The 9,680-nt window shown below is 42.7% G+C and overlaps 1 protein-coding gene across 1 annotated transcript in view; it reads right to left on the bottom strand.

Moving 5' to 3' along the window:
* The window catches only part of LOC107103488 (laminin subunit beta-1-like), a gene marked incomplete at its 3' end in the record, with an annotated part of 70,399 nt that overhangs the window by 23,900 nt on the left and 36,819 nt on the right, over positions 1-9,680 (bottom strand). The window contains exons 6-13 of the mRNA XM_015403212.1: positions 9,463-9,526; positions 6,281-6,483; positions 5,395-5,515; positions 4,607-4,795; positions 3,549-3,728; positions 3,356-3,468; positions 3,151-3,230; positions 2,882-3,038 (exon numbers count right to left, since the gene is read on the bottom strand). Coding sequence (XP_015258698.1) covers positions 2,882-3,038; positions 3,151-3,230; positions 3,356-3,468; positions 3,549-3,728; positions 4,607-4,795; positions 5,395-5,515; positions 6,281-6,483; positions 9,463-9,526 — 1,107 coding nt within the window. The remainder of the gene's footprint in view (positions 1-2,881; positions 3,039-3,150; positions 3,231-3,355; positions 3,469-3,548; positions 3,729-4,606; positions 4,796-5,394; positions 5,516-6,280; positions 6,484-9,462; positions 9,527-9,680) is intronic.

The following is a 9,680-nucleotide window of genomic DNA, read 5'->3' as shown; positions in this document are numbered from 1 at the left end:
TGATCTGGTGAACTGGAAAGTGACCTGAGATGACATGATGTGAATTGGAGCTATAGAAATAAACTGAATAGAATTGAATTGCTTCCTGTATTTCCGATTTAAATAACGGCTGGAAAATGATTGTTATGGATTGTTGATTCTGATCGTTACATCCTCCTGATGTAAGGACAAGTAATGGCTTAAACGAGGGCGTTGTGATCCATGGCATTTAACCTGCAGGAACAGACACTTTTTCAATGGCGGCGGTAAAACCCTCCTCAGATGATGGCGGTTCATTGTTTGCCCCTTTACTTCCTGGAGTTATAGCCAACAAAACTGCTTTTTTAAACTGCAGACTGATAAAAAAGACGCTTCCAATGACGCCATCTTGGTAGGTTTTTTTTTATTTCTACACTCTAAACTGCAACAGGAACGCAGCAGTAAAATCCCCAAACAAAAAAAGACTGGACAGGAGAGCGATGGAGGCTGAGAGGACAATGAAACCCTGTCACAGCTGTCTGCACCTCCTGATCAACTGATGTTTACTTACAGACCCAGATGTTCTGGACGGAAATGTTCGGATCAATGGAGAAAATAAGACCTAGTCTGTAAACCTGCACGTCTACCGGAAACCATCGATGCTTGTTTTCCATACAGACGAGAATCAGAAAAAAAACAAGATTTTGGTTTAAATTAAGACTGAAACTGCATATTTACATTTTGGTAGAAGTTGCACAGCCTTGCTAGAGCCACACTGGAGTTTAACCGGGTTCTCGCAGATTTGATGGGACATAATCATCATTTGTTTATTTTTATTAAATACAAATGAGGACGCAGTGATTTGGGCCGATATCTGATCTTGAACACATAGATCTGTTATCTGCAATCATAGATTTTCTTCCCTAAACTGTTGACAGCTCAGTGAGCCTCTTCATCCTTCAGTCAGAAGCTTCTCAGATCCACTGCAGACAGACAGCTACAGGAGCTCCTTCCTGCCTATAGCATCAACCATAGACATCATATAAGAGTAGACCCCGCATCGACTGTCGCAGCGCAGGAATAACAGGCGCCATCTTGGGGAGGTCGACATGCTACCCTAACCTGCTGGATTAACCAGAACAGAGAAGGATGCTTCCCCACTGTGTGCTGCATTTGGTTTAAAACAACAGATAACTTTGTAAGACATTACTGAATAAACAGCATATATACACACTATATATATACTATATAGAATAGAAAATCCCTTTGTTGGGTAAATTGTTGTTTTACAGCAGCAAAAAATTACGTTAAAAATGGTGACAAAAAAGTGAAAAGAATAGAATGCTGTAGAGTTTTTTCACATATGTAAATACTGCGCATCTGAAGAATAAATAATCCATACAACTGTGGATATTTTTACAGTATTTTTACAATATACAATTGGCCAGGTCTCCCTCGAAAAAGAGATTTTATCTCAACGGACTTCCTGCTAAAATAAAGGTTAAAATAAATATATTTATACATAGAAAGAGATACATTTATATCTATATATGTGTAGAGAGAGGTGTGCATATATATTTGTGTATACCTGTATAAATATGTTTGTATATATAGCACTAAAAAAATTATAAAAATGTAAGAGTGTCTGTGCTTTACAACATGCATACATCCTATCAGTGTCAGGGCTCCAGTCTCCCTTCCACCAGCAGGAGGCGCCTGGTTCTGGTCCGCCTCCTCACACACCTGCTGACGGTTACCTCATTATCGGAGCGTTCTTAAGCTGCTGACTGCCGCTACCTCGACGCCAGAGTGTTTGCCAGTTTTTGGTTCTCTAGCCAAGCTGAGTTTTCTCTGAGTCAAACTGAGTTCTTGTCTCCCTGAGTTTTTACTTTGTTTTTTGTCTTTGCATCTCGGCAGGAAGTCATCCTGCAAACTGGATCTTTTCGGACCTTCTCTCCCTGGAAGGATCAACTGAGCCTTAAACTGAGCCAGGGATTCAAACAGGAGGTTTGGATCCAGTCTCCTTTGAGGACATGGAAATTATTCTCTGAGCAAGGGAATCATTTTCACTACGACCCGTTCAAGTACAGCAGGAAATCTCAGTGGCAATCAGCGTCTCCGTCCCCCTACACCGCCCGATTTCTGGGTAAACCCTGTTCCGCCCTCCACCGAGTCAGACAAACTCTGGAAAACCAACACAGCTTGGAGTCAAGGATCCTTCACTTCTCTGGAAACGCGAGTCAACAATCAGATCCTCTGCTTCAAATCAACGAATGAAATTTCCCACTGAGCCTGAACTAATCGTCTGTCTTCCCCTGATCTTCCAGTTCCGGCTGAGCAGAGTTCAGGGCAACTCTGCACCGAGCTTAACATCTTCAATAAAATCCGTCAAACTTTTCATCTGTGTCTCTGTTTGGTTTCACTGCCTGTGGGTCTGAGCTTTAGATGAAATCATGATAATCAGAATACTCTATTACTCTTAAACCCACTTAGAATATTTAAATGCACTAAAACATCATCTGTTTTCAGCAACAAAAAAAACATGAAATTTAGTTGAATATTTAGCGAGTAAAAGTTGATTAAAATTGATTCTGTTCCTGCTCAACACATTACACTGATCAGAGCCGTCGACCTCCCCAAGATGGCGGCAACAAATCCCGTCAGCGCCCAAAGGTGAAAGCTGTCAATGCGCGGTCTACTCTTATATTATATATATATCATCAACAACTATAACATCTTGTTGATGAGTTACTGCAGCAGGTCATTTCCTTTGGGATCCATAAAGTATTTGCTGCAGCAGGGAGAACATCTGGCCTAAAAATGTCTTCTCTAAACTCTAAGGTGGGAATATCCCACCTTAGAGTTTTTTCCAGAGGGCAGGAGAGGCTGCGACCCGAGGAGGGAAAGGCGCTGCTGAGCTCACCGGCAGCGACGGGTCGGTGGTGGAGTGCCTGGTAGCTTCTTCAGCCTCGTATTTGTAGAAGTCCAGAGGAGCACAGAAATAACCAGGCTGCACCTCTGAACACTGTCGGCCGATGAGATGACTCCTGCAGACGCACTGCCCACTCTCCATGGTGCACCTTATTCCAACAGACAGAAAACAGTTCTCCATTACAGACAAAGACCTTTCAATAAACACTCAGCAGAAGTTTGCATTCAGTCTGACACCTTAAACCCAGTTAGATCGGTTACCTGTTGTTGTACGCTCCACCAAAGTCACAATCACAGGGTCTGCAGCCACCCAAGTCATTACTGAGGCCCCAGTATTCTGGCTGTAGATGTGAGAATAGATGTCTGATTTAGGGGGCAGTTATCACCACTCAAACATTCAGTCAAGTTGCTGTTCTAAGAGTCCAACATGGAGACATTAAACCTCTAAAGATTATAGAGAACTGACCAGACACTGGCTGCAGTAGCGGCCTGTGACGTATCTTTTGCAGGAGCAGTCCCCACTGATCTGATCACATGGAGCATCCGCCATGATGACACCACGGGGGTCACAATTACAAGCTGGAGGCAAAACACACAAATTCTGACGTTGGTTTCTGCTGCAGCAGCAGCCTGAGATGCAGAGGAAGGCAGACACCTACGCTGGCAGCCCACAGGGTCGCTCTGGCTCAGCCCGTAGAAGCCCGGCTTGCAGTCGTCGCAGCGCGCGCCTTTCACGTTGGCTTTGCAGCGACACTGTCCTGCGATCATTCCCATCGATGGGTCGGTGCGGCTGTCACACACGCCTCCCTCTAACGACCCCACCGGGTCGCAGTCGCAGGCTGGGGGCAAAGCAGCAACACGCGTTATCTTCATCCAGAGTCGACAATAATCACCCAAATCAAAGGTCATTAAAAAGTGTTTAAAAGTTAAAAAGGTCACACCGCAATCAGAAGAACAAACAGTAAAAACCAGAACATGAATAAAACCACGTTGTCTCAAGACTGAAGCTGAAACTTTACAGTTTCTTTCACTTTGCAGCGAGCGGTCAGAGATATGAGCTTCAGACCTGAACCTACCAGCTGATCCAGCTGCTGATCACTGGATGCAGGCTGTAGATCCTCACACCGACAGGCTGACTCTAATTTCTGTTTCCCATTCAATTTATATATGATTATAAGGGAGTTACTCAGAGGAACTCAGAGGTTTTTGGTATAAAAAAAATCCCAAAGGAGAACACTAGTCAAAAAAAGTTTGGGAACTAATGGCTTAAATATTATTACAGGTCATCCAATCAGTGTTAGTTTAGTTTGTCAAAGAGGCTGCATGTAGGGATTTTAAACGTCCAGCAGGTGTCAGTATTCAGTGACACAGTATCAAATGTGTCAGTGTGTTCTGCAGGTAATCTCTAAACCATTGCTTCTAATAAATGTGGGAACTCTAATTGTCCTTTTTATGACACAATATGTCTAGAAGAGGGAAACCTGTGCTGACAGCTGAGGGTGAATCCCTGCTCTACATCATAGAACAGGATCAGAGTCAGATGGAGGAGAAACCAAGAGCTCCTCTCATCCAATCATTCCCCCTGCACTGCTCTGACTGTTTTCTCCTTGCTGTCTTTTAGCTGACTGATCAGTTTTGCACTAACGGATCCGTAGAGCAGCCTCTGGGATTGTGGAGGAGCTCAGTTAGTGTCACAGCATACAAGAGAAGGCCTCACCGACACAGACACGGGGGTCCCGGGTATCCCTGTTTGGGTCTTGGTAGTAGAACGGTTTGCACATCTCACAGTTGCGTCCCATTGTGTTGTGCAGGCATTGGTCACAGACTCCGCCGCTGACGTTTCCCGTGGCCAAATACACGGCCATGTCGAAGTGACAGCGGTCTGAGTGGCCGTTACAGTTACACTCTGCAGGGAAACACAAGCACAGCAGCTGCACATCAGTTCATAAACAACCAGACAGCTATTTATGTTTATGAAGCAGTCGTTCTGTGGGCAGAGTGGTGAAGTGGGCAGAGAACATTCTGCAGATCAGCTGTGAATCACTTCAACCACTCAGGTCTTCAGCAAACTCTTGGCTCTGTTTTCTAGAGCAGTTTAGTTTCTATGGTCTTCAGCTCTACAACCAGGAGCCTGCAGGCCTGAAATGGTCAGAAGCTGATGGCTTCTTCTGATCATGAATAAGAGCAAAGAAATACAGGAGGAACCATGCAGGGCTCCAAGCACACGGTCACAGTGGGAGGAACCGTCCTGTCAGCATGAGTTCAGTCTGCTGTCAGTGAGCTGAGGATGAAGGAAGGATGAGCTACGAAGAGAGAACCACTCAAGGTTTCCTGTTATGGTCACTGACAGAGGAAGCACCTCTGCCAACACTGTTACCACCTAGGAATCTGAACTGTGTTTCCACGGGGATGCTCTGTAGATCCACAGCTCTCTCCACAGACTCCGCCTTCGGTGGGAATTCACCTGAAGGGACCGGAAAATATTTGTTGGTTTGGGATGTCTACCTCTGCAGGTGTGAGGGTCCTGGGACTCCGCCGGTCTCCATGGTGAGTCGTGGTGGAAATCCCTGCAGCGCTCGCAGTTCAGACCTTCAGTGTTATGTTTGCAAACGCAGCGTCCGTGGATCTAACCAATCAGAATCCAGGAGAACCACAAGTTAGCAAGGAATAACCAGGAGAAACATGGTTGATCAAAGAAAATAGGTTCATTAAGTGCATTTTATCGTAGGTGTGAGGTTTTCCTCCTGTTTCATGGACAGACTCCCCCCTCCTAACCCCAACCCTAAGCCTAATTGTTCAGAGGCCTGTTGGAGGCTACATCTTTGGCGGCACCTCCATGAGATGCAGGACAGTTGGACAAAGCTGGACAATCCAATATAACAAGACTCATCTTTTTTTCCTTGGCTTTTGGCACAATTTGAGAGGTTTTACTTTGTTTTATTCTTTTTGTATACTAATATGTATTTTACACTCGTTTTTTTTTCCATTTTATAATTTTATTGTATTTTATGATTGTGTACAGCACTTTGGTCCTGTCCGGTGCATAAAGTGCTTCATAAATAAAGTTGGCATGGTATGGTACAATGGTTTCAAACCACATCAGACTGCTGGACAGGCTAACGAGGAGCTTCTGATGGGCCCCTTACCCCCAGCCTCTAGAAAACTCTGCCTACATGTTAGCTTAGCATCCAGAAACCAGTAAGCATAAATTAACAGCACCGGCGTCCAGAGAAGCGGACAATCATGGCACGGCTGGATGGCTGCAGTTCTGATGGCTACAGGAGCATCTAGCAAAGTGCCAGTAGGCGTGTCTGTCTGCATATCAGCCTGAGCAGCTGATCCACCTCCCTGATTCCTCCTCAGGCTACAGAAAATGAGTCCATTAACCCACCATGCCGAACTGGTGGGTGTTGACCCCCGGCACCGGGGCGCACTCTGAGGCGTGTCCATAGCAGAAGCAGCTCCCTCGGACCACCAGCTCGTTGATGGCGTAGTAGTACTTCTGTAAGACGTCGTAGCGGCGGTCCAGCAGGTCGTCTCCCAGCGTGTTGAGCTTGGTGAAGTTGATGCGCAAATTGGTGATCCGCAGAAGTTCTGAGAAGAGAAACGTTTGGAATGAACCTGATTAAAAGTTTAAATAGAAACTAACATCATAGCGTTGAGCCACAGTTTGTGTTACTAGCAGAGCGACTCTGTGGAAATCCTTCATAAAGCAGCTTTTCTATCCCTGTTCAGCAGGTTGAAGCCAATGAGTTTGGCCAAACTCTCAGACTGAGCTTTGCAGAGTAGTTAAGGTTGTTTTATCAGGCCACACCAAGGAGTGCATAACTGTGAGACGGAGGTTAAGTGGAAAGACTGGTCTGAATGTTTTCACTGAACATTTTAAATCCTCTTTAATGTGATCAGAACTCATCTGGTTAACCGTTTCCTTCCCCGATAGAGCTGCCTGTGGAGCTAATTTAGTGTTTCTAGCTTTTCTAACATAGAAAGGGTTGATAGATCAGTGCTTCTATGTTATTTTTTGTGTCTGCTTCTGTCTCCAAGTCGGCCTTGGAAGATGGCCGCTCACACTGAGTTTGGTTCTGCTGGAGGTTTCTTCCCGTTAAAAGGGAGTTTTCCTCTCCACTGTTGCTGCATGCATGCTTTGTGTGAGATATTGCTAGAGTCTCTCTACATCGCTGGGCTCAAACTCCTTGATGTTCCTCTGTTTAACACTCCAGTATGATCTGATCACATTAGGCTGGTAAGGTGAAACTATAGAAATGAGGCCAATCTATGGCTGTATTTCTAGCTGTGCATCCTTTTCAAAATCAATAAACTCCCAAAACAGAATCCATCTGACAACATAGAGCATGCTAAAAAGAAGCTGATGACAAACCAAAGAGGGGAAACACCTGGATGCAGCAGAAGAGACCAAGACAACATCTGGAGCATTTTAGGCCTCAGTCGTTTATTTGATAACAACAAGATCCGATTCCTGAGAAATGTGAGAAACTAACGAGTAGAACGCATCACATCCACCTGATGGTCTTTATGGTCCCCCCCCCCCTACAGTCCAGGGACCCTCTTACCCTGCAGAACGTATTTTATATTCAGCGATTCCTAAATCTATTCAGCATAAAAATGTTAACCAAGATGTTTCCAACATTGTATTTTATTATCACTGAGTTACAACCTTTTTAATAAACTGTCAGATGTGTCCAATGTGTTCAAGTTTATTACTCCTTTATAGATCCTACTGTTTAAAAACACTTTTGTAGAAGTTAGAGGATTAACTTCACCTTTTTAATCCACTAAAAGTAAAAGTAATGCAGGAAAAAATGTAAAGAACAGAAATTCACCAACTTCCTGAGACTCAATTTTCTTAGTTTTATAACTAATGTTAACAGCATCACATTTAACTTTGCATCATCTGGAAAATGATTTATTTTGGTATGTGGTGAGCAACAAGTTGGGGCAGCACCGAGTCCAACCACAAAGAAATTAATTGTCTGGATGAAACTAATTATTTTTATGTTTTTTTTAATTTTTTTAAATACAAACAGGTTTTGATGAAAATGAGCTTTAATGAAAGAAAACTAACAAGTTTATTTTTCCAATGTAAGGAGTAGAAAGTAAAAAGCTTTCTAAAATATAATGAGTCCTGTAAAATATAACCAAAATATCTTTAGTAAAGTTACTTTACACTTCTGTAAACTGTTGATGATTAGAAAAGAGCAGAAGGTGTAGCGAGGGGGCGGGGCTAAATGTCTGCCTGTGTCACAGTAGAAACCATAGACCTAGTATACATAGATGCTTCATTAGGGGCCAAAAATCCTTTAGTTAAACACAACACAACCATTCACTAAGATCTGACTAAAAGGAAAATAAATAAATAAAAATGAACATAAAACTAATTTTAAAAAACAAAATTATTCCTCTATAGTTCATAATACTGAATAATAATAATATGCATTATATGCAAGATACATAAATATATAATATATATAAAATCTAATCTTATAATAAAATTATACAAAACTTTGTGTTTATCATAATAATATTTAATTGCAAAATACAAAACTCTACATAGATCTCATCCAGTTACAGTTTAACTAATTTTTAATCTGAATAAACGTGTCTAATCTACCCTGAAGGTAATTTTATAATTTGTTTTGTTCTTTTAAGTCGTGACATGGAAGAGATTATTGTAATATTATTTCTAACACGTCTTTCTTGTGATTAAAATGAGATCTAAGGCGCCTCCTGTTCATTCTGACAGCAGCTGTATGAACTGTGGTCCCATCCAAGATGGCCGCCCTCTAGGCACATGGGCCTCGCTGCAGACAGCGTCCAATGAGGCGTCTAGGTTTATCATGTTGCTCAGCCAAGGTGGGCCCGGACGCTTTGTCACCTTATTATGATGTCATTATTAAATTATCACAAGTTTGATGACATAATAATGATCACAACACTAATTAAATGGTCATGATCAGAAAATAATCAGATACAACTAAACTAGTGAACCCTTTAAAAGCTGCCTCAGACGGCAGGTTGGTTTGGGGAACTGTTCACTAATTAATCATAATTTTTGTTGGATTAACTGCTGGAATCTTTGTCTCTTATTCTTGATTTGAAACCTTTAGAAAATTATAAAGGAGATTATCTGTGCTTCATAACAAAGAACTTTCAAACAAAAGGTATGACGTTAATATCCTGAATGAGACCTTCAGCATCTGCAGGAGCTGCTCAGTGATTACAGCAGACTTCTGGACTGATTCTCTGTCATTCAAGATCTTTTTCTTTAGAAAATCTCTTTGCAAGATGAAGAGAAACGAGCCGGAGTCTGTAGGCTGCAGTTTGACCTATTTTGAACAGCTTCCATGGAGCTGTTTTTCACCGAGCTTCACCATGATGAATGTTTCCTCCTGTTCAGACAAGCAAACTGAACGCAGGTAGCATCCTAACAGCTGCGGTTAAGGAGCCGCCTCGTCGCAGCCTTGGCTTGTTTATGGAAAAGATAAGATGGAAATGTGAAGGTTTCCTGGTAGCCTTGTTACTGTTACGTTGTTAAACATCTTTATCTGCACTGACCTTGGATGTCCAAGCTGTAGGGATCTTCCACCGGGATGGCTGGATCCAGAACTTTGAAGATGACCTTCATCACAGAGCAGATTAGGGAAGAAATTAAAGAAAAGTTACATTAAAACTGAGACAGAATCTGCCTGAAAGACTGAGCTTCACTGTAAGGAACCTGATCAGAGGAAAAACAGAGACATGCTGAGGTGCTTTTCTATCTCAAACTGTATCCT

This window comes from Cyprinodon variegatus, unplaced genomic scaffold, assembly GCF_000732505.1.
Source record: "Cyprinodon variegatus isolate N-32 unplaced genomic scaffold, C_variegatus-1.0 Scaffold1461, whole genome shotgun sequence".
NCBI lineage: Eukaryota > Metazoa > Chordata > Actinopteri > Cyprinodontiformes > Cyprinodontidae > Cyprinodon > Cyprinodon variegatus.
The sequence above is the reverse complement of the archived record's forward strand: the minus strand, read 5'-3'. Positions and strand labels throughout refer to the sequence as shown.